At 34.1% G+C, this 24,756-nt stretch overlaps 2 protein-coding genes across 2 annotated transcripts in view; both read left to right on the plus strand.

Moving 5' to 3' along the window:
- Positions 1-16,851, plus strand: part of LOC135695293 (uncharacterized) — a 35,516-nt gene extending 18,665 nt beyond the window's left edge. Inside the window, exons 18-27 of the mRNA XM_089110433.1 lie at positions 455-564; positions 2,878-3,449; positions 4,238-4,410; positions 5,103-5,403; positions 7,286-7,455; positions 9,609-9,924; positions 10,434-10,609; positions 11,442-12,383; positions 12,659-13,069; positions 14,399-16,851. Of these exons, the coding sequence (XP_088966559.1) occupies positions 455-564; positions 2,878-3,449; positions 4,238-4,410; positions 5,103-5,403; positions 7,286-7,455; positions 9,609-9,924; positions 10,434-10,609; positions 11,442-12,383; positions 12,659-13,069; positions 14,399-15,180 (3,953 nt within the window). The 3' untranslated portion in view covers positions 15,181-16,851. The remainder of the gene's footprint in view (positions 1-454; positions 565-2,877; positions 3,450-4,237; positions 4,411-5,102; positions 5,404-7,285; positions 7,456-9,608; positions 9,925-10,433; positions 10,610-11,441; positions 12,384-12,658; positions 13,070-14,398) is intronic.
- A 2,317-nt stretch (positions 16,852-19,168) lies between these two features.
- LOC135695304 (transmembrane protein 41B) lies at positions 19,169-24,520 on the plus strand. The gene is made up of 7 exons (XM_065214360.2): positions 19,169-19,529; positions 20,925-21,021; positions 21,398-21,526; positions 22,375-22,468; positions 22,891-22,995; positions 23,857-23,995; positions 24,175-24,520. The coding sequence occupies exons 1-7, from the start codon at positions 19,328-19,330 to the stop codon at positions 24,342-24,344; spliced, it is 936 nt and encodes a 311-aa protein (XP_065070432.1). The 5' UTR covers positions 19,169-19,327; the 3' UTR covers positions 24,345-24,520.
- The last annotated feature ends 236 nt before the right edge of the window (positions 24,521-24,756 follow it).

A 24,756-nucleotide genomic window follows, 5' to 3' on the forward strand; every position in this document is an offset into this window, starting at 1 on the left:
GCCCAATTATCCCATTTAGCGTAATACTCAGTTAGAATCATCCTATTCTACACATCAACCGTTTACAGCTTTGCCTATGTGGCATCGAGCATTATATGATAGACCGGTATTTAGTAATTTTCATTTTATATGAAAAGTATATCTAACATAAGATATGACAATTTTAGCTTTATATGTCGATAAAATAGATCATTGAAAAACAGGCCTAATCTTTTCTCTTCAATCCCTGACTATATCGCTTTTGGCGTTAATAGACAGGTAACCAAGAAATGCAATTGGCACTATGATTTTGTAGATCGAGATGTAAACAAACTTTTGAATGATCAACCCTCAGGGATGCACACAAAACCATTTCTATGCTGGAATCCAAATATCGAAGCTTTTTTTTGATTGACTAGAAATGCTAGAATGTTTTAGGTATTTAGTAAGTAACAAGGTTTACTTCTTTTCTTAGGTGCAAAAAGTTTCAAAAGATCAACGGAAGGTAAGAAGCGTGGGCACCGTCATCATCATCATCATCACCACCACCACCACCATCATCATAAGCATCATCATCGACACAAGTAAAAAGGTAAAATACCATTTTACTTGTTTTTTAAATCACTCTAAATCTTTAAGGCTCGAGATAAACCCCTGAGAAACTATGCAAACCAAATCAGGTTGAATGAATCAAGGTATAATTTCTTTATTGTAAACCCAACCTAGCCAGACTGGATCCGGGTTACGATAACCTACCATTGAACGGGTAGTAATGTGTCGAAATGTAGTCCAGATGTGATAGCTGGACTGGTATTATGTCATGCATGCAGCGATTATTCATTTTTTGACTGTTTATATCTTAAGTAACTTCAGACTTAATCTAGTTTTTTAGAATTTCTGTTTGCTTTGGTTTTTGGCGAGGAATGTTCCAGGGTGAATTGAAAAATTTGCACAAAGCTCTGAAAATCAGAACAGCTGAATCACAACTAAACTAAAGCCTTAACTAAAGCCAGATGTAAACGAAAGGACATAAAACACAAAGAGTAAATCTCGACTAAGGTTGATGTTAAAGATCTCTTGAATTGCTTTCTGACCGTTTTCCCACTCTCTTTGACTTCAAAATTCTGATTAGACTTGAACCACACCCTGCAGTTTTGGCACTGATTCGACACCCTTAGGCCCGGTACAAAGGAGTTTGCATATTACTCTACAGCCAACTAGTCTCCTGAAAACAATACTCTTTGAAAATCAACAAGATCTTTTCAATAATCGTCTTTTACCCATTTTCATAGAAGAATCATTTTCTTTGGCAGCATCCAAAAGTCTAAGCTGATGCCGAATTTCAAGAATTTCCTTAAGCCGAATATTAATGCTTATGTGATCTTTCTCTTTTTTGATAAACAGGCGTATTCTAATACTGTAAATATATAGGGGTTTTATTTGTATGCCTTCGGAAACTTTTTCTGTTACTCTTCCTCCCCTCCGCCCTTTCACCCATCCTCTTCTTTGTGCTTGAATATTTCTCGGGGAAACTGGCTTTTTGCTGTTTTTCAATTATTCATGGTTTCTGTGCAATCATATATAACATAATTTTCTTACAACTGAAATGAAAGAGAGACAGAACGATATTTTCATTAAAATATGTAATGTGAAAAATTACATTTCAGCAGTGCGTTGATAATTTATGATAAGTATGTTGATGGATCTTTTCTTTAATTGGTATCAATGATAATGTAATGCATTATTCCACTGCTTAGCCCCTATAAATTTCTTTCTCTAGATGTTATTGCGTGAGTGTTTTAATGGACACAACTTTTGTGGCCAATCCATGCTACGCTTAGAAGATTTCCGGATTGGAAGCACTTATTCATCTCCGAAACTTTGGATTTGAATCACACTTAGATGCTACAAAAGAAGAGACAAAATCATATATTTTAAAGCAATATAGATTTTCTAGCTCTGTTAAACTGATTTTTCTAGCATTTCCAGCTACTAAATTAAATATCAAACAGTAAATTTAATGCTACATTTTTTTTGCAATTTATCATTGACAACAAATAACTGGTTTATTATTCAAATCAAAACACTCTTATGCCATACTATTCTAGCTGAAACTTAACAAAATGCTTTATATATTCTGATAAATTTAATGCTTAAATTTTAAAGCTTAAAAATACAACTTAAGTTACACTATCTTAAAGACATTGTCTTCAAAACAACCTATCTCATTATATCCTTTACCTCATACCATATTTTTATACAATTAATGACATAATATCTTTAAATTGTTGTAAATTAGTGTTTGAAATAAAATTAGATTTTTAGTTCAATCAATATGATAAATGATTTATGTTAGATATAATAAACATTAAAAGAAACTGAAAATCTTTACACTGTAGTATATTTATTCTCTACTCTTTCAGTCTTTAATTTTCTATATCTAGTTTGATGTAATTTAAGGCCAGGCCTGAAGAGTCATCGCATTAAAGCATCGATTATTGAAACTATTTTCAAATTTTAAACGAATTTGTATTTTTTTTTGAATTCTTTAAATAGTAATAGCTTTTCAACTTGTTCAGCTCAAATTCTAACTTATATTTTTAATTTAGAATTTTTCAACATTTCAAATTATTTCAATCAAGCAATAGATTTCATACGAGTGAAAAAATTGAAATTCATATTTTATGTTCATCGGTTACTTCGAAGATCTTTGTAATTTTTACGTAATCTTTGTTATTTGCCTTTCTTATGAAGTTTTTTCTGCATTTCTCATTTGTTTGCTCCTACCTATCAAAATAAAGTACCCTTACCTTATATTTTTGTGGTATACTATTTTTTATTCTAGCACAATCTGAATCTTTATTTAATTTAGAAATAAACACAATATCAGAATACTAGATCTCACTCTACAAATACGAATCAGTCAATTACAGTCTCTTTTTTGCAGAATGGCAACGAATAGCCATAAACGTATTTGAGTTGTCCAGAATAATCTTTCTTAGGATAAAGACCATTGTTTTCTTTCTATCATTTTCAGGACTTGTTCGTGAACTGTGGTCACCTCTGGTTGTCAACAACATCAAATCGTTTACTAGCATACCAGATTACCCTAATAACCCCTCTGTTTTGTACAACATCGACAGATTTTCAACTCCTCGTGAGAAAGGAAAGAAATTTGGTCAGAGACTCCGGGGCTACTTCAATGCCCCACTCAATGGCCCGTACATGTTTGCAGTTTCGTGCAGTGATGAATGCGCATTATTCTTAAGCCCAAATGATGATGAAACGAAAAAATCAAAAATTATTGATCATCCTTCCGATGGGTATTTTGTTTATCATTTTGTTAAAATTTCATTTTCTCTCATCTGTTTTTCATTAAAAGCTTTTTATGTCGCTTCTGTGCGTAATATAATATCTCTCCCCGAATATGTTATTTTATCATTTTCCTTTGGTCTTTCACAATATGTTTTTTAATTATCCTCTTTCACTCGTCTCTATATATATCTGAATATTTATATATTCCCTTTTATATTTCAAGGATAATTTCTCATTTCTGTATTTGCATTCGTATTAATTTATTGTTTTGGCGGTTCATTGGTTTTCGTATTTTTTCAGAGTTCGGTTCCTTTTTTTGTACTATTTTTTTTATCTTAAAGTGTTAGTTTTTTGTATTCATTCAGCATATTCTTTATTGCATCATTTACGTTTTCATTGCCTTAAATTTAAATTCACTTTTGAATTGCGTTACACTATTTGGTTTATAGACAAGTTTAAGTTCTTAAAAGGCTTTATGTCTATTTTATGTCAGCCATAAACGTGAAATTCTATAATTTTCTGTTACTTGATATATTTCTTCCTTTAATATATTTGATATGTTCGATATATATTTACCTATTAAAACTGCAGATATAATTTCAATGATATAAACTATGTAAATATGCAGATATAAACTGCATATTTACCTAGATTATAAGAAAGTCAATTTGTGTCGTATATTAGCTTATTTGATATTTTATTAACATTCTTTTATGACGAATATCCTAATCTTGACTAGGTTTTTTTGTTATGAAATGAAAGACTTAAAGATTTATGAAATGAAAGAAAGATTAAATGTATAGCGCTTCAAATTTTCATGTTTCGACGAAATTCATTTTTCTAGAACTTCTCATTCCTGTACTCACATTAGATTTCGAAGTTGAATTTTTCATAATTCAAGTCTTTCTCTTATTCAGATATTAAATTTTTTTTTTCAAAACAGGGCAAGAGATATGAGTTCACAATACGTAACCCTCAAGGCTGGCAGATCCTACTTCATTGAAGCGTTATCGATTCAAAATGAATGGGTGTCACCCGTCCGGGTAGGCGTTCGTCTACCAAGCGGTTCTGTGTCAGCACCAATTGCCAAGGAGTACCTGCGTCCAACTAGAGCTGGTACGTCTTGAAGATGCAGGAATTTTATGAATATTCCTATCGTAAAAACTTGCAATCTATAGGTACAGAAAGAATTGGTTATAATTTTCATTTTCTTTTCTGTGCATAATGTCAAAAAGACAAAATGTCACATGGCGAAGTGTCAAATATATCAAATACATACAAACAGCATTTTTCAATATTCAAGCACTTGTTACAGAGGTCTCTTTTCTTTATTCTATGGTTGCCATTGAAACTTTTCATATAAATGTTGGCGTTCATTTGCTTTTTAAGGTTATCGATATTCTGCCATTTTTTAGGGGGGGGGGAGACAGATTGAGCAACTGTACTGATAGACTGTGAAAATGGTTTACTTTTTGGTTCGATCAACATTCACATTGCAATGTTTTGTCTTTCTAGGCATTCTTGGCAAGCATTTATGTTTGAAGAATAGATAGATGAAAATATCATAGCTGCTAGCTGCTTAGAATAGAAGCCATTTTCGATGCTTGGAGATGCTGAATCTCAAGCATATCCCTACCTTTCTTCTTGCCCACCAAAATAGACATAAGATTTTCATGAACTTCTTCATAATTCCATTTTTTCAATCATATGTTTGCAAAGCTGTTTGCATTGCTTCTTTCATTCCTATACAAGAACTTAAATATTTCACTATTTCCTTTACTTTTTAAAGAACTTTCTCTCCTTTTTAGGTTTAGCAGATGAAATTTTCTACAATATATCCAGCTCTTCTGTGAAGGATCTCATAAGTGATGGTACATTCCCAGATAGGCCAGCAAGAGGACGGTCAATAACTGATTTCGATGTTACTGATTTTGACAAAGATACGACCATAGGCCATCATGTCTCGGGATATTTTCTTGCACCAGAAACGGGGAAGTTTAAATTTTTCGGTGCATGCACAGATGGATGCCAGTTATTTCTAAGTAAAGATGATACATGCAATAAAAGAGAAAAGGTTTTAGATTATCGACCATCCTCTACAAAGCAAAGGTAGGTTATTGCTTTTTGAAAAACGCTTTATCAAAACACCCGCCTCAAAGTGTAAGATGGCAACCGCATGGTCGATAGAATACCCTATGAAAATAAAGAAGGAACTTGTGCGCATCATATATGAAGTGATGCTTTCTTAAAAGTCCTATTTTTATTTTTGGTAGTTATGTATAAGTGTTACTTTCTGCGACTTACCTTGTGTTATGATTTTCATGTTTTGGGATGAAATCAGGTTGGGACATGGAATGTTAGACTCTGAGGTGACGAATTTTAGGTAATTAATTGCGGCTCCTACGGAAAACAATTTTGACTTGCATCGAAAGAGAGAAGGCCAATCTAAAAAACCTACGAAAGAAAAAAACGTGGCGGTCCTACCGTCAAAGGATTGTTGATAAAAAGCGAAAAAGAATTATGTGCCATTCAAAAACCCTATCTTTTTTTTGAAGAAGGTCTACACAGTTTGAAGGTATTGTCGCGGGTAGTGATAAACATCTACTTTAAAACTTTTTTAATAGCCTGAAAATTTAGTTTTTTGTAAACATGTAAGAAAAATATTTTTCTGTCAGCACAAAACCCGTGTCTTTTGAAAATTATCATGTCGAAAACCCTGAATATATTTAATAATTTTATGGTAATTTGCAGAAAAAACTATTGTTTCAAGGACAATTCTATTCTGTTCTTTCAAAATGATTTTTGACGTCCATACTTCTTAGCTCTATTAAAGTTTATGGTATCCCATTGGATATTCTTATTTTCTTTCTACTGGATATTCATGCCTTTTTGTTTATCAAAGACAAGCGTATCTTTGGTAAAACGTGCGTATAAAATAGATGAATCTAAATAGCGCACTTATTTTCAGAGAAATTACGCAAAGCATTATTTGCAAAGATTATAATGATTGCAAAGCCTCACAAGTTTAGATGTTCTATAGAATAAACCCGCAGGATTTGAAATTCTTTGAGAAAGAAACCGCAAATGAATTCCTCCCAATCATTAATTTTCCTAATTTGTTCAAAGAACCAAACTCGTGCTATCAATTGATAAAGAAACGGTACAACTGCTCCGCTGATATCTTTTTTACTCAAGTATATTTGAATGAGAACTCTTATTTTAATGGTTCAGTTATCATATTCATTCTAAAACGTTCTCTTTGGACTTTTCATTCATTTTAAGAGCATCAAAGGTCATATTTAAGAAGCTAAAAATAAGTACAATCTTTGCATTTTACGCAAGTTAAGAAATATATTGCTGGATGACTGGTCAGAGCCTACAATTCTAAGGGTCCGTTGTTTGATAGTCTTCAACTCTCGGTAATTTAGGATCTAAGAACCACAAGGAGGTCACATCGAATACGAGGACTAAAAAACTACCTTAAGGGCAGAGCATCTCAAAGTCCTAGAAGTGTATATTCGAATGCTAGGTAGAAATAATTGAAAACTATACAAGACATTCAGTAATTTTTCAAAATGGATATCTTACCTGCAACCTATTCAAAACATAATCACCTATTTGTAAAGGCATATTTTATACGTTTCATCGATCAGTACAAAAGTAATGCAAACCATTTTCAATATTCTTTTGGCTAAAGCTATTCATTATGATATTAATTCACAAAAGTATGAAGAGTCATTAAAATCGGTAAAGATATCAAGTTATTCAAAAATATCAACAAAATTTATAAAGACACAGAAAAGTCGTTGATAGGTCTGCACAATTTGCATTTCCAATCAATTACTTTACTTAACATTTGTCTTGACTAATGAAATAGCTTTAAAAAACTAAAAAAATATTAAAAATAACTAAAGAATATTTAAAAATTATTATCATTGGACTTTCATATTGTTTATTTTGTATTTTTGCTCTTAAATTATCATAATTTCAGATTTGATGTTTCGAAGCCTGTTTCCCTTGAATCTGGTATGTATTACTTCATCGATGCACTTCAGACTGCCGTAGGTGGGAAAAGAAATAGCATAAAGATTGGTGTTGAAATGCCAAGTGGAAAGTCAAGTTTTCCAATACGAAAGGAGCTGTTATCACAGTTTCCACCAAGTAAGATCTCATTCATTCTAGAAAAAGATTTATCTTCTGTTCTTGTAATAACAGTTATGAGGTATTTTTACTTTCATTGGATGTAGCTCAAGAGTCAAGTTCTAGTCAACGTTTGTGGTCGATGGTTTGTATTCCACACCTAACACCATGTAACAGGGTTTTTTTTAAGGAAAATTCTGAGCTGCACATTTTTCGATAGTACTGTGTTGAAAGAATTATTATTGGTTCTTATAAGTGTAAATAAGATGTTCATGATGCACAGGTACAGGTAGCTTGTGCCCCAGACCTGTGGTGTAGCCAGGTTTGGAAGATTGGAGAGGCAATGAAGAGTTCAACAGCAAAGGGTCCGGGGCTTTACCCCCGGGTAAATTTTTTTTGACCACACCCTTAAAAATTGGGGGAAAATCCCCGTTTTGTAAATGTGTTTGAAAAGCTATGGCTTTTTTACGTGGCAATGGTTGGCTAATCAAACAAAATAACCGTCATATGTAGCTTTTTGTGGCTGACCCCCATTCTACAACAGTCCATTTCCTGTACAATTCCTCTAACGTTTATGTTCTGAATAAGGCAAGGAAGTGCTACGTGTAAAACAAATTTTCCAAAGTTTTAAGCAAATATCTAAAAATGATAAGCAGTATGCATAAGTTTAAAACTAAGTCATTTATCCTTGGAGCAAAATCTGCAAAATTCCCAGTTTTTAAGGATTGAAGCGCTTTAACATTTAAATTTCTGTTTTATCGGGAATTTCTAAAAAAATGTGAGCGATTTTTCTATATAAAACTTTTAAACGAGAGGAAATTGTAAACCTTCCAGTAGAGGTACAGACGAGGGTCCCCTGCGAGCGAAGTGAGCTGAAAATTCTTGCGACCACGCCCTTTAGATTAGTTTAAAATTTCAAAATATTTTTTACTGTCGTTTGCTTGAAGAACAAAATTGTGTTTGTGGAGTGACATTTAATAGCGATGTAATATATAATATTTTAGAACTTAATTATCGTCATTTTTTCGAGCTATGCCAATTAGATGGATTAAACTGATGACGATATAGAAAGGTATAAATAGCAATTGCACAGTAGCTTGAGAAGTAAATGTTAATTGTCTCCAATTTTGTTGTCGGTCTCTTTTGTTTGACCATACAACTATAAAATTTAGATTCGAAACTGGTAACATTTAATTTTTTGTGTTATCTGATTAAAGGGTTTAAACAGGCTCTCCTGCTTTAACACTATCAATTTTGTGCTTCATTTATGTGTGATTCAAAAACGATATGGCGACTATGAAGTTTCGTAAAAATTATATTTTTCCTTCATTGAATGTCTTTTTATAATTTCTATATCCCAATAGGTCTTTGTTTAATTTGAGTGCCATCTTTAGTATCTTTTTTGTTTCATCATTTAAATTTTTTCTAGTTTTTTTCTTTAATTTTTTTTCTATTTAAGTAAAATTTTATAACTCATTGCCCTATCAAATATCTTCTATCGCATGATGTGCTAACTGACATTAGAGTCACAATATACAAACAGTTTAAAATAATGAGGAATTCAAAATTCCAAAATTTCTTTTCAGAAAATTGGTCACGCTGTCACCAAAGCGTCTTTTTATGTTTTGTCAAGTACTGAGCCCCTCTTCTTTTAATTAACCGTATCCATTTACCTTACCAAACAGTGGTAGATTTAAGGAGGGAAACTAGGGGCAGTTGCCCCTCCCTCGTCGAGTTGAAGCAAGTCTGGCGCCCCTTTTTAGAATTTGTGCGCCCCTTTTGAAGAATGAAAATCAGGTTGAAATGTTTTGGAGACTTGTAGGTCAATTTACATGAAGGATGACCTCAAAGTATACAACAAATTTTGTGACAATTTCCTTATAAATTGAATAGAGAGCCTTCTGTCAGACATTAGGGTCTAAAATTGTAAGATGTGCATTTTGTAAGATGGTGGTTCTAGATTTCACAAAGATATTTTAAAGCTTTAGAAGTTGAAACCTCCATTTTCGAACTTTGTGAACATCATTTTACATGATAATTGTCAATCAATTAGAGTGTCTGAGCAAATTATCTTTTCAGGATGATAGGCAACAGGTTCTAAACGGACCATCGATTTTATGAAGAATTGTGTCTCTTTTCAAATGTCATTCCATTTTTTCTATTGTTTACACTAGGCAGACATGGAGTAGTAAGGGAGGTCTGGACAAACGTGAAAGGAGAGGATATACGAGACTTGACTGCATTGACGTCATACCCAAACATCCCCTCTTCGGTAAAAATACTTCAAACTTTCGATGCACCGTATAATGAAAGATACAATTACGGACAAAGAGTGCGAGGCCAGTTTATTGCACCAATGACAGGTGATTATCGGTTCGTTATGTCATGTGACCGCAAATGTGAGCTGTGGTTATCTAGCACTGCAAGTGAGGAACACAAAAAGAGGCTATTGAAAGAGAGTCACGTGACTGCACGACACCAGTTTGAAAAGTAAGTGCTAGCAATTCAGATAAGACTATCACAACATTCAACAAGCAGGCTCGGCCCAAAAGAAGGCATTCCAACATCTTTGTTTGACTTTTTCGGTAAAAATTAAATTTGCCATTATATGTTGCATTTTCAAATCAGAGACTATGGAGGTTCTCAAAAATTTCCTATTTGTACAAAGTTGTTTTTAAACACTGCTTTCTCTAACGTATTCCTTTGATTTTGGTTAACATCTTCTTTAATTTTGGTGAATTCAATCATTTCTACTAATATAAAAAAATATATATTATTATTTCTTTTCTCCGAGCTTACTATGCCTATGAAAATGTTTCCTCATAAAGGCAAAATGATGCAAAAGGATGATAATGTCATAGTTCTCGAGGTAGCAACTTGTAATTACTTTACATTTTGTGTACAGCGACACGCACTATACAAAAGAGCACTTAACATCAGCCGATATGACTTACTATACTTATCTCAGTTTCATTGTAACATTGATTTGTTGGTTTTAGGTATCCTGATGAACAGGTATCTCCGCCTATACATTTGGACATTGGGAGGGAATATTATATAGAAGCACTCCATAAAGCTGGTACCGGATTAGATCATTTGTCAATCGGAGTCACACTACCAAATGGTGAAAATGAATGGCCTATACCACAAAAGTATCTCAGAATGAAATCAAATGGTATATGTTTTTATAGTTCTTAAGGCATTGAGTCATGGTAAATAGGCCTTTTCTATTGGGGGTCATTTGGTTTCGGCGTGATCGCTGCTGTTTCATGTGATACTTGCTGTTGATGAAAATTGCTTTGTCAATCAGTACGAGGTGAGTTCATGTGACCAGTTCCAGGTCAACCAATAGCATCGCAGTCATGAAAATCATGACTCAGCGGATTTTAGCACTTAGAGTATACCCAAACCATTTTATCATGACTCAATGCCTTTAAGGTTCATTGATTTTCCTAGAAAACCCAGATTGCTTTTGAAGATCTTCACAACCTCCATGGAATTATTTCCAATGGCTCTACTTCCGGGTTTTTAATTAGAACTTACATCATTGTTAACAAATCAAAAGTCAGTTAAGGTATCAAACGCTTCACCTACAGAAGTCATGTATGTGGAACATTGATAGATAAACTTCAAAAGGGTGGATAGTAAAATACTTGCATTGTATTTGTGAGGTTTTTAGAGGGGTCAAATTTTGGTTAAAAGTGAGGCTATCAGCTTAGAAAAATACTCAACAATTTTGGAAAATGTTTTCTTTTAAAAACAGATTAAGTTTCTTCTTTATATTTAGAATAAGCAGGAATTGAATTCGGTTATAGAAAAAAGTCTTTTTTGTAAGAAAATGCCGAGTTTTTAGAGGGGTCAAATTTTGATTGATTAAAGCTAGCCTTATCATTGACTAAGTCTGTTTATTATTTAATCCTGTAAGTGTTTAGCGTTCACATAGTAACAATAATTGATACCTATTGGTGGTATCATTCAATGACGTTCGATGAATCGTATTTTCGTAGAAAAGAAAGAGACACATTTAAAAGACCCTCCTTGCTTATTCAAGAATCAAGAACAAAGTAGTCCAGCAAACCCGGGTGATGCTATCGTGGACAGCAACGAAATCGCTGCCAATCCAACGAGTCATTCCAAAGAAGTCAAGGTGTCGTCCTTTGCACTTGATAATGCCTACGAGAAGATAGAAGAGTCATTAGGTGGAGATTCTGGAAGAGGCAAAGGGGCAGCTGATAGCTCTTCCTTCGAGCTTCATAAAATGTTCCATGGCTCCAAAGGAAAAGAGCATGGAGAGGAACCATCTATTTCTTTGAATAAAGAAATGTCTGATCCAACACAAGTGGAAATAAATAAACTTCATAAATCAGTAAGCAAGTTGATCAAGGCCGCTAAAGATGCTGGGCATAAAGTTGAGGATAATGATCAAAATGCCAAATTGAATCCTGCAGCAAAAATTAAAGAAAACGAAAGTTCAAATGACGAGGAAGAGCTTGAAAAACTTCTTAGCAGCTTTGGTAGTAATGCAAAAATTAAAGTCATACGCTTGAAATCAAATGGGAAACTAACAAACGATGATATTATAAACGCATTGAAAGCTGAATCTCAGAACCATAAAGTGACAAATAATGACGCTGATGATGATTCAGCACTATCTATTAACCAGTTGCTGTCTCAGTACAATCCAACTGAGTCACTTGAAGCACTTGGTACCATATCGAAAGGCGAAGACTTTGAAAGTCAGCTTCTAACGCAGGTCCCCGCAGATGAAGCGCAGAAGATTTTAACAGAGCTAAGTAAACCAAAGCCACCCCCGAAGATCGAAAACAGTGATGGTATTAAGGTGGCTGGCGATTCAGGTGGTAATTTGCAAGTAATGGAGCAAAATCCGTTCTCAAATGCAATTTTTGGAAGTCATACGTTAGCGGAAGATGTGCACACCAGCCTACCAGGTAAGCAATAAGCTGTCAGAGATCAGGCGAATTTCTGAAGTATTTGTTTATCGGAAGATTATGTCCCGATGAATTTCAGTGGTCATTTGAATTCCCAATGGTTGCATTAGATAATAGGCTATTGTTAATTTTGCAAAAAGGCACCCAAATAACATCAGATTCATATATACATGTTTCATAAACTAGATAATATATTAAGGAGAGCGGCTATTCCCCCCCCTAAACCCAAAAAAAATTTTTAATTGAAAAATTAGATATCTATCCACTCTTTCCAGCTAGTAGCGACGTACACCAAGAAAGGCCGGTCACAATTGTTAACCAACCAAGTCAGTCTTCTTTGATGACTGAGGGACAACCTGTCACCGTTGTTGGAAATTTAGCAGAAATCAGCAAGGCAAATGTAAGAGCGAGTGCACTTGCACAAGAAAGCGAAGATTCTAACCAAATTGATATTGTTCATGCTGTTGGACGCCCTGTGTCACAAGACAGGCCTCAGCAGTCTCCTGTCGATCAAAATATCCATGTTGCGCATCATGTTCCAATCAATCGTGTTTCTGATTTTGATGTTTTGGATTTGGACCTGGTTGGGCTCAAGCAACTGTCTAAAACTGGGTATTCCGCGAACTCCCCTACCTGGTCACCTTTTGCTCAACCAGCTGGTAATTTTCCATTGCAAATCTCACAAGGTAATTTCATGGGTTAATTTTGTTTGTATCTATAATTAAACAAGTGACCAAATGGCTCGATTACTTATTTACAGTATGTTGCTGTTTGCTCTTGGTTTGAATTCAAATTCAGAAAATGACTTGGGTTTGTATTTGTATTTGTATTTGTTTCTACCTAGCATCCGAAGGTAGTTTTTTCGACACTGAGAAGCTGTGCTTATCGAGCAGTGTCCTGGTCCTTCCTCTCGATGTGACCACACCTCGTGATTCCTATGCCTGGAATTACAGAAAGCTGGCGACTCTCCTCACTCTGGGTGAAAGTTTGGTCATGCCAGGGACTCGAAACACGGACCCGTGGGTTTGTAGTCAGCGCCTCTAACAACTGAGCCATCCTCGCACCAATATACAATGGATGGGTTGAGCCTGCAGTCAGCCCCATCGCATATTGGGCTGAAATTAAAAACAACAGGAGGATACAACGCAGAGTGGACAAGACACTTAGGCTAGCCCTTCTCTCAATAATCCAATAAATGGATATATGATGGAAAAAAGCTTCGTATAGCATGAAAAGGAATAGGCTTCTAAATTTTATGCTAGTTAGCAGGGGAAATAAAAATTTCTAGGAAAACCAAGAGGTATACTTTGCTACTTTGGTAGCTTTTCCAAGTAACACCCCATATACAGTGATTTATCGAAACAGCGTGACCAAAGAGACCAAAGCACCCACTTCTATCTAGTGTTATGATTATTTTTGTACATTTAAACGACCCAACATTATAATCACATAGTTGGATTGATAGGCCTATCATTCTTGAAAAATAGAGCTTGCGCTCTGCATTTGTTTTGTAGCCACCACAGAAAATGCACGCAATGAAATAATGTCTGGTATAGGGCTATTAAATGGTATTGCGATTCTCTGTGACTTAACCTCGTTTGTTATCGTCAAGAATGGAACTTTGAAAAAAGGGAAACTTGTTGAGTGCATAGGGTTTGCATGTTTCCATTCTTCTGGTGAATGCAATCTTTGAATTTCGTGGACATATCTTGTGGGTGTATAGGGTTTCTCTCTTGCATTTTTCAATTCTTCTGGTGAATACAATCTTTGAATTTAGTGGACATATCTTGTAAGCACTAGGGTTTCTCTCTTGCATGTTTCGATTCTTCTGGTGAATACAATCTTTGAATTTAGTGGACATATCTTGTAAGCACTAGGGTTTCTCTCTTGCATGTTTCGATTCTTCTGGTGAATACAATCTTTGAATTTCGTGGACATATCATGAATGCCTTACACTCTTGCTCATAGTGGCTCAATAAATGACTTTAATATTATATCTATCTTATATAAAACAGAACTCGAAGCAGCGCCGTTAGTCAGTGACCAAATGGCTTCAATGCTTTCTAGCGAAGACCTAGGATCACCTGAATTTTATAAACGAGGAAATAAGATCTCACGCAAAAAACTTGCCAAAACACATAGAAAAAAAGAGCAACCCAATCGAAAGAACCAAAAGAAAAGGACTAAACTACAAAAAAATCATAGTAAAGAGACTCCGAGAAATTTTATTCCAAAACGATCCAAGATATTAAGAGGAGAGCAAGCTGGTAAGCTAGAGAGCAGAACGAAGGGTAATTGGCATTCGCATAACCACCGCCAAGCAAGTTCGTTAATCAAGAAATCCTCATCACCAAGTGATGACTGGGCTGTGATATCAACATATTTAAAGAATCTTGATTTACCAAAAACTAAATGGAAAGCAGGAGCTAGGAGTATAATAAATAATGCACGAAGAATCATCGATATGGGCAAGGCCACTGGAAATTCTAACACATTAGACAAGGGAAAGAATGCAGTTATTCAGAGTATTGTGCAACCAGAAGATCCTAGTGATGATACAAATAACGGAAATCATTTAATATCAAGTTTATTACAAAACATTGCTGAAGAGGTTGGAGGAAATTCGACTCCTCTAGATGAATATATCAATTCTGCACATTTAGCAAAGAAAATCCAGCGTGATATTGTCACTAGACGACCACTGCGAAATGAAAAGAGCGAAAAGAAAACATTTAATCGTATACTAAATAGTGATGAACTTAAAAAGGTTGATGACATTCCTGTAGAAGATGAATGATTGAATTGAGAGGTATAGATTTCTTAAATGATGGCGTCACAAAGATATATTTTTTAGAATTTTTGAATTATAATCCCACAGCTTTAAAGAGCACCAAGAAATGCCTCTATCTGTGAAAAATCAGATTAATTTGTTACGAATTGGCTGAGATATGGCAACATATGCACAAGACACTTCCCCATCAAACCACTGTAATTTGGTCTCTTTTCATAACTTTAGTAACAGAGCCAAATTGAAAGCAATACGGTAGTAAACTTCGAATCGTTAATTGGCCATATCTCAGCCAATTTTGGCATATTTAACAGAAGTTGCAGAATTAGAGGTATTACAAAGTGCTCATTTAGGTTACGTGGTTAAAACTGAAAAATAGATTTTATTATGACGTCACATTTAAGAACTATAACATTTAATGTGTTTTCCGAATAAGCAAATTGTGCGCTTACTTAAAAAAATAGCTTCAGGGGTATGTGCTTATTAAGTAAGTACGGTAACTGCATTTTTTGTAAAAAGTGGAACATTTTTAACAAAGTTATCGCCAGATAGTTGAAACACGTTTGAGGAAATTGACCTTTTTTCGATTTTTGATAATTTGCCTAACCAAGGACGTTGATCGAAGTAAATCTTTTGAGAATAGAAAAATTTGAATTATCTTGCAGTGAGAGTATCATCGTTGGTTGCATCAAAACTTTAATTCATTTATTCTTCTAAGCAGTGGCGGATTTAGAAGGGGCAACTAAAGGCAGTTGCCTCTCCCTCGATGAGTTGAAGCAAGTATGGCGCCCCTTTTTTGGAAACTGTGCGCCCCTTTTGAAGAATGAGAATCAGGTGAAAAAGTTTCTGAGACCAATAGATTAATTTGCTTCAAGGTAGGCTCTATGAGAAACGAAAGGGAAATCATTGTCTTTAGCGACGTAGTAATAGACAGCTTTTTAGGAAACGGAGACACAAGAGCTTTTAGATTAGTAGAAAAAACAGTTAAAAGTTTACTTAAGAATTAAAGTTGAAAGAATTATGAATGGGCTCTAAAAGTTTAATTTTCGTGAGATGTAAAATCTCGTTAGGCCTGCAGTGATGTATATATGATTAAATCGATAGTGTAGCAAGGATTCAATTAGCTCTATACAGTGTTTTCTAAGAATTTTAATTTCTAAGAAATTTATAGATTTTGTACTCCACTTGACAATTTATTTTTTATAACTTCATGCATAAATTATACTAAGCATCTGTTTCGTGTCTTGTTTGCTTTTCTTGACTAGCATTTTTGTCTTACTTATGTAAAATGCAAAGAAACTGGTATCAGAATGTACACCAATAACTAAAACAAAAACTTAACTGGTAACATTCACATTTATAATGTCTAGGGAAGTATTATATTTTATATGCGGATAATTTTATTTTTAGCTAAATATTGTTTTTTGGGGAAATTACCATTTATTACTATTCCTCAGAGCCCAGTCGTCCTTCCTTCTAGCAGTTTTGGAATCGATCTACATACAAACAAAAAGCCGCCATTTTGTAGACAGAAAAGGTTCGTTTTCTCTCTTGGATTCCAGTGGTAATTTGTCTTTAGGCACGGGACACTGATTGTTCAACTATACCGGTCTTGTGCCTGCATTTTTCTGATTGGTCTACTTCGAACTACAACTGGGTATATATTTTTCATCGTGTTCTTTCGGACCCTTATTCTGACGTTTTATGCTTTGAGTGTCAGACGAAAAAGCTTTTAGCCAATATGTTGTAAAATGTTTGCTTTTTCAAAGCCATTTTCAAGTTCTGCACTGCCAAAAAATTGTTCACATTTATTTATCATTATCATCTTGATAAAGCCCAGTCTTCTTATCTTGATTTTAACAGGTTCTTCAAAATCGTTGAAGCTTTCTAATAATGAATTAGACCAAATAGGTTTGAAGCCTCGTAGCCTATGTATATGACTTTCTTCCGAAGAAAACTTCGGAAAGCTTAACTCATGTCTTGCTTCCCAGATTTATGGACCTGTCTTTTCTTAAAATGAACATACTTGTCTCATCTTTCGCCTTTTTAGCTCTATGCTTCTTTTCTCGTGCCAGGGATATGCTAAGGTTTCTTGGTCCATCGTGACATTATCAACTAAACACATATTTTAAAAGAAAACATTTTAATTTCTATAAACCATGCCTTCTATTCTTCTTACGCAGTTTGCCTTTTGTTTTTTTGAAGATATCAAGGCCTATGCAAACTCCAAGATCATCAAGATGTATGTATGTTTAGATGGTGCAACCTCAGTACAGAATACTAGCCAGTGGTCATTTCTTTCAAACAGCTTTCAAAGATAACTTCATAGATATAACTAAAAAAATCTACAATATATGACATCAAGCATTTTGATAGATAACATATCATCAAGGCAGGACATTCAAGTTTTCTAGCGATGCTTTTTCTTAAGCAAGAACTTGTTCGAGCTCTTTTAACTAGATATGCAATCTTTGCTTCATAATTCCATCATCTGCTGATGTCTTGTATACTAAAGGAAGTGAATTCGGTTTGGCGCTCCTTCAAAATTTAGAAATAAGTCTTTGTTAGAAATGATCAAAATTGCAGCAATTGTTGAACTTCGGCTCATCGTTAGACACAAAAAGTGCAAACTGAGAATTAAATAGGCCACAAGATACCTTCCTAGCAGAGGCTTGTCCAGAGTTTATTTTAACAAATTTTTATCACTGCACATATTCAAAAGTTTTTGAAAATTTGGGTGTCACCTTTTGAAAATTTTCATGACCACACCCATCAAACTAGATGGATCATGAAAAATCTCGATAGGTTTTAGATACTGAACAAATTTCAAACAGATTTCATGAATTATGATCACTGCTACTGTTATCTTCTCGTTTTTAATATTGTAATGCTCTTTGATTAGCTTTATTTTAGTTTTATCACTGCACAAAGTTTGAATTTAGCACTGCACAATAACGTTTTATTGCTGCAAAAATTGGCTATCACTGCGAGTTAAAATAAACCCTGGGCTTTAAAATGAACAATTTCTATTACATGGGTCTTCGAGATGGAATTAATCAAACGAAACAAAAGTATTCCTGAAAACAGTAATTTGCTTAAAATGAAATGAAATATTTAATGACGGTTCGTGCATAAAACGAACGAACAGGGTCTTAATATATTTAATGGCGGTCTTATGGTCTTATGCTAGAGTTCGTCAAGAGAATGTGAAGGACACTTGCAGCCGCTTTGCGTTTCATCGCCTTCATTTTGTTGGCGTGAGTGAAAAGTCGAGTGAAAAATCGTGCGAAAAATCAAATTGTTTGGCCATCCATGTTCGACTTCGCTCGGTTTTGAAATCAAATGTCAAGAGAAAAATCTTGCGAAAAATCGAATTGTTTGGCCAAGGCTTTACAAGGCATAACTTTAGGAAAAAGCATAGCGATGTTCTAGAAAAGGCTACTTTTTATGTAATTCAAATTGTGGTTGTGATTTCTTTCTACCATTGAGTACTTTATGGAAAAGTAGACAAAATTCAAGGGCCATTATATTTTACTGTTTTAGGAATCCATAAAGAGTCTCACCTTTTCAAAGAACAGAGTTACTTTCTAAAGTTGCAGGCTAATAACTAAAATAATTTATTGTTGATACATGAGTTATTCTGCCACAACATACTGGCATACAATTAGAAAATTCTAGATCAGTTTTTCCAATACTCTGGGTTCCAGAGTTCCAGAGCGTCAAGAGTGGGGGATAGGGAAAAAGAGCGTCTCGCAACGCCCTATTATTTGTATCTTTTGAAGTGTATGTTGTGGGATTTTGAAATACGAACTGAAACTGAAAGCGTTTATATTATTTAACATTGTTTATACTTTTAAGCTTGAATTATTTCTAATTTGCAACAAGTGTATGTATCCAGTGGAATTTAAAATAAAACTGAACTGAACTGAACTGAACTTTGCCCTATCGCTCACAACTGGAACCAACCACACAATCGGAAGACTTTTTAAGTACAGCCTCGTATTGACCCTTTGTGAGAACATTGACAAAATGGCCGCCCGATTTTATCAGCTGTAGAAGCAGACCTGTTACTAAAATGAAAGTTTTCAACATTAAATGTCTCTGTAAAATCAATTTGTAACCATATAACAATAGATTTTATTTAAGAATAAGAGAAATGGCATTTAACGTACAGAAAAGGCCACCGTTGGGAAGTTATTCACCTTCTCCTCGTAAGGAGGATGGTGATAATAGTTGTGAGTCAGCACACCATTCATCTAACAATGTTGAAGAAACGTCAGCAGGTTCTAGGGAAAATGGATTGAAGTTTGATGGTTCAAGCATGAGGCGTTACCAAACAGATATCAAAGTTGATCCAGGTAATAGCTCTTTATTTCTCCTTTTTTCGTCGTTTTCAATCAAGTCTGTCTTTCCTCACCATTCACGATGCAGTTCAGTTTGCATTCGCTATACAACCGTTATTAAGAGTAATGTATGACTGAAAGAGAGGGTTGTGGATGCTTCCCCAGGAAACTGTTTAAAACCTTGTTCTTAATATTGGCTAAGACTGCCTTTTGTTTACATCGAATTGGCTTACATACAAACTCTCTACATAGTTTTAAATTATTTTTGCATTGATAATAAATACTTAGAGATAATTTTCGACCTGGAAGCAAAGTCTCCTGATACTTTGTTTTTCTGGGGAAATGACCTTCAAAATAATTTGGCAGCTGCTAGTTCTGCTGGTGATGTTAAATGCATGGCTAATTTTGTTTATGTGAATGGCAAGGCATATTACATCATCATTGTGCAACCAAGGGTCTCTCTAATATGGTGTCATCTCTAATATAACACAAGGCCAGAGTGGTGCCATGGGAGGACATGCCCCCAGTTCTCAGCAGGATTGTGTAATTCATCTAAATTTGATGAGAAAATGTTGGGGGAGTTGTACTATTTTGGTGACATATTTTTTGTGATGTTATCCCATGATTTTGCAACTTCGTTATAAAGCTAAAACCTCAGATTCTGCTATCGGGCAGCATTTACTGGAAAACCCAGATTGTGCAAAAAACTATAATTGCCACATTTTTGGAATTTTTAGTAAAGCCTGATTGTTGTTCCATTTAGCAGTTTTGGAGTCTATCTACACAAGCATGAAAAAACTGCTTTTGTGTAGACAAAAGGAATTTTTTTCACCTTAGGACTCCATTGGTAACATTCCCAATAGGTAAACAGCACTGATTGGTCAACCTCAACAGTCATGTGCTTGCGTTTCTGATTGGCCTATTTTGATCCACAACTGGGTATATATATTGCCAAGCGTAAAGTTATCAATCTATGTTCTGATGTTTTAAACTCTCAAGAGTGTCAGACAAAAAGCTTTAGTTTACTCAAATGTTTGCTTTTTTCAAAACTTCCTTATGTAACCAAAAGTTATTGGGTGTTCTCTAGGTATAAAATTGGAGTTCCTTGCCAGTGATGAAAAGTCTTCTGGCAGCAAAATGGGCATGTCCTAAAAATCTTATTTTGTCTATAGTTATCGTTTGTTGCTTATTAAAATGTCCCTCAACAAATATGTAACCCACAACAATGCCATGGGTGGATATATAGCTTGTTGATGTTGACAGATTCCTATATTAAGTTTTTTTTGTAAGTGTTGCCATTTTTATGATCTGATTCCAGTGCAGAAAAAAACCAGCAAGAGATGATGTTATTTGACTGTTGCATCTTTATTAATTTATTGATTGACTTTTTACCTATTTATCCAATTTCAGCTGACACCAAAAAGCAGATACTGTTCATCCTTTTGATATTTGTCACTGCTATTGGAGTTTTGGCATTTGTATATCTGAAGTTTCCAAACATGAGTCTGTGAGTTATTAAAAGCCATAAACTTGATTTTTGCTAGTTGAATTGGCATTAGACAGGATAAGAAAGGAAGTAATGATGAAGTCTGTATTCTAGTTTTTAAGACTCAATCTTAAATAGATATTTACTTGTTTCTAATTTTTATAAATTTTGTATTTGCAGATAATTTTAATTCAATTTTAAATTCAAATTATTTTTATTATTAGAAAACTCATTCTATAGAATATTTTTTGTTCTTAAATGACATAATTATGTTCAAGAGAAAGTATTTCACAGAGAAACATGTGCCATGTTTTCTAGCCTTTAAAGAACTAGTTTTTGTTTGCTTTCATTATTATATTTTACTCACAATACATCTTCCTGTATCCTTTTATTTAAGTGCTGATAAGGAAAAATTCAAACTTCCTAAGAATCTTGATGATGCAAAAGATCTTGGTAGAGTCTTGTCAAACTACAAAGATGAGTTTTTCCTCCAAGTTGTTCTGGGCTTCATGGCAACATATATTTTGTATCTTTTCTGCAGTTGTTGATTTAATGAGCGTAAATTAATGTTGGCCAATAGTGTTCTTTTATTTTCAAATATCAGCCTCACAAAAATAGAAAGTCACAATTATACTATTTTGTACTCATAAATGAGTTATTTTGATGTTAGTGGCCAGTTGCTAAGTTTTTTTATGGTTTTTCTTGGAATTTACTTTTTTAGTTATTCCAATTGAATACAGTATAATCCGGTTATAACATACTTTAAGGGACCAGCTTATTAAGTATGTTATATCTGAAGTACGTTGTAACAAGGGTAAGTATTAATTGATTAAAACCAAGCACACCTTTTGCCAGGACCAAGCACACCAGTACGTTATATCCGAAAGTACATAATAACCGAGTATGTTATAACGGGATTCTACTGTATTGTGCTTTCCAGACTTGCTTTATAGATTTTTACAGACTTATTCGCCTCCTGCTTTTATCCTATAACAACATAATAAAATAATGAAAATTGGAGAAAAAAAGTGTTGTGTCACATTCTGATTGATGTATGAATAAAAGTAAAAGTATTTGTTAAGAATTGATTCAACCTTTGGCAGCATAAGGTGCCATTCATCAGGATTATGAAAACATTCTTACAAAAAGGGACAATATGTTTGTTTTCATCAACATTACTTACATTTGATCCAGAATACATTAACATTTTTCTCATCTGTTTTTCTCATCTGTCTGTCAACATGAATAAAAGATGAATGAGGCCATTCCATTTATTTTTAATCAATACATTTCACAGATAAACTTTTTTGTACTCATCAGATTCCTTCACAGTCTTTGAATCTTTATCTTAAAATTTTCTTAACTACTATACAGCCTAAATGCATTTGCCATTCCGGGATCAATATTCTTAAGCATTTTGTCAGGGTTCCTGTTTCCCTTACCTTTAGCATTATTTCTAGTCTGTTTGGTAAGTAGAATTGTGTTTTTTTCTTCTTTGTATCTGAAACAACCCGAAAATGAAAGTCTTATGAAGCTATTTCGGCCAAAATTCTAATTTTTTTGTGTTTTTTCCTTATGATACATGTTCTTTATATCTGTTGCTGTTTAAATTAGATACAAATGCATTTCTTTTGTATTCTGTTACTTTGAAGATGTTGTAATTTTAAGTATATCATGGTAATTGCTTGACGTTTTGGATGTTTATTTTGTTAATTTTCCTTTGCCTTTTCCTTTAACCTGACCTAAACTTTTTTCTAGATCTTTCCCAAAGATCGTTTCATTTCACTGCATCCATATTTGCCACAACTTTGTCATTGTGACATTTTTTCCTGCTTTGTGTCAGTTTATTTGATTTGATCTGCATTTTATCAATCCTTTCTCTCATTTCAGTGCACAAGTGCTGGTTCTTCACTCTGCTACAGTCTTTCTTCAATAGTTGGAAAAAAATTGGTACAAAAGTATTTTCCAGAACGCATCAAGGAATGGAAAAAACACGTATGGTATTGTTAAAATAATAATGACTTATACAAAGTTTATGAAGTTTTCATGCTTTCTGTCTGATACTTCTCAGAAACTCAAGATTACAGGAAATCTTTGCCAAGAGTGGATTGTAAGTAATGTGGGTGAAAACTAACGTGACTGCCAACCCCTTGTTAACACGTTTTAAAGTGCTATGAAAAACCTGAAAAAAGGGATCGCCTTTTCGTTGTCTTTAGGCCTTTCTCTGCATTCTGAAAACTAAAGTTATTTCTTTCAACCCAGTCTACTGATCGCCAGTTTTGAGACATATCTTTCCATACTTTTAAAAGGGAGCGAAAATTTTTGATTTTCTGCACAAACCTTGCTCAATGTCGGTCTTTTAAGTGGCCAATTTCTGGTTTGACCTGAAGGATTCAATGCTCATTATTTTTTGAATCATGGAAAGGCAAGGATGGGATTAAAAAATGAAACAATATGTTAATTTTCAATATTGCTCAGAAGGTGAACAAATTTCCTGGATACTTTGAGGCCGGAAAATGTTTCAGCTCTTTTGTGAATTTATCGAAATGTTGCAGCAAAAACTACTTGCGACAGCTTAGGTGTTTTATTTGATGCTATTTTATGTAATGCCTTTGTGTTATGAAGTGATACTTCCATAGGTGGTATTCAACAAGCATTTAAGGAAGTTTAAGTAATAACATCAACAAAGAAATTAAGCAGCAGAGTAGAAAATTGGTTCTTAGTGTCTGATAAAAAGTGACTTTATAATTTTTAACCCTTTGAAAATCCTCTAGCAATAAAACCACCAAGTAAACTAATTCTCTATTAACTGATTGGCATTTTGATTTTTTGTAAAAAATATTTCTTTTATGTCAGGTAGACCATCATCGACAGGATCTGCTGCACTACATCATCTTCCTTAGAATAACACCATTTTTACCTAACTGGTTCATAAATATCACATCGCCAGTTTTAGATGTCGCTCTTTGGCCTTTTTTTCTTGGTACATTCATTGGTGAGTAGAAATCGTATCTTCTTTTTGTCCTTCAACAAGCATCTTCATAGCTTCTCTGTCATTTTAATTTTTGTTGTTTATCAACGATTTTGTTTTTAGATATTTTGTTTTCTTTTTTTGATACTTAGAGTTAATATCTATCTCTATTTATTCTTGAAGTTAACTAAATTAAATTTCAGGTGTGGCGCCCCCGTCATTTGGCTACATCAGTGCTGGATTTGAACTGTACGAACTCACAACTACGGGTGACGCACTCTCTTTTAAGTCAATTACCCTTGTGGTTGTTGCAGCTGTTGTTTCACTTTTACCCGTGATTTTTCGCAAAAAGATGCAAGAGAAATTGGAATAGATGATACACTCATTTGGAATAGATTTGCATTTATTTAACACATTTGCATTGAATATTCTATACTGCATAAATTTCGACATCTTTAAGTATAAAACTTTTAGATAAACTCAATCGCATCCATATATTTTGTTTGAGAGACTCATTAAAATATGTAATATCTTTCGACTATCTTCTTATTTCTTGTATTCTTGTTAACTTGAAAAAGTTCTTTCCAAGAAACACAAGTAAACAAAATAACCTCTAATGTTTGCTCTTTCTCTTACCACATTGCGTGAAGGTATTCTTGTTAAGACACAGATTCAAAAATTATTTTTCAACGACCTGTTGATAAATAAAATCCTTCACAAAAATTGTGAGATGGCATTGGGTCTTTCCCCTCCCCCCCTCCCCCCTTCTCCGTGCAAAGCATAGA

Source organism: Rhopilema esculentum, chromosome 2, assembly GCF_057945365.1.
Source record: "Rhopilema esculentum isolate cy_ngs chromosome 2, ASM5794536v1, whole genome shotgun sequence".
Classification (NCBI taxonomy): domain Eukaryota; kingdom Metazoa; phylum Cnidaria; class Scyphozoa; order Rhizostomeae; family Rhizostomatidae; genus Rhopilema; species Rhopilema esculentum.

Bases quoted from the DNA above. Each gene is read 5' to 3' on its own strand.
- LOC135695304 (XM_065214360.2), top strand. From the start codon at position 19,328: ATGGCATTTAACGTACAGAAAAGGCCACCGTTGGGAAGTTATTCACCT. The intron at 19,530-20,924 runs GTAATAGCTCTT...ATCCAATTTCAG, and splicing joins AGATATCAAAGTTGATCCAG to CTGACACCAAAAAGCAGATA. The intron at 22,996-23,856 runs GTATGGTATTGT...CTTTTATGTCAG, and splicing joins TCAAGGAATGGAAAAAACAC to GTAGACCATCATCGACAGGA.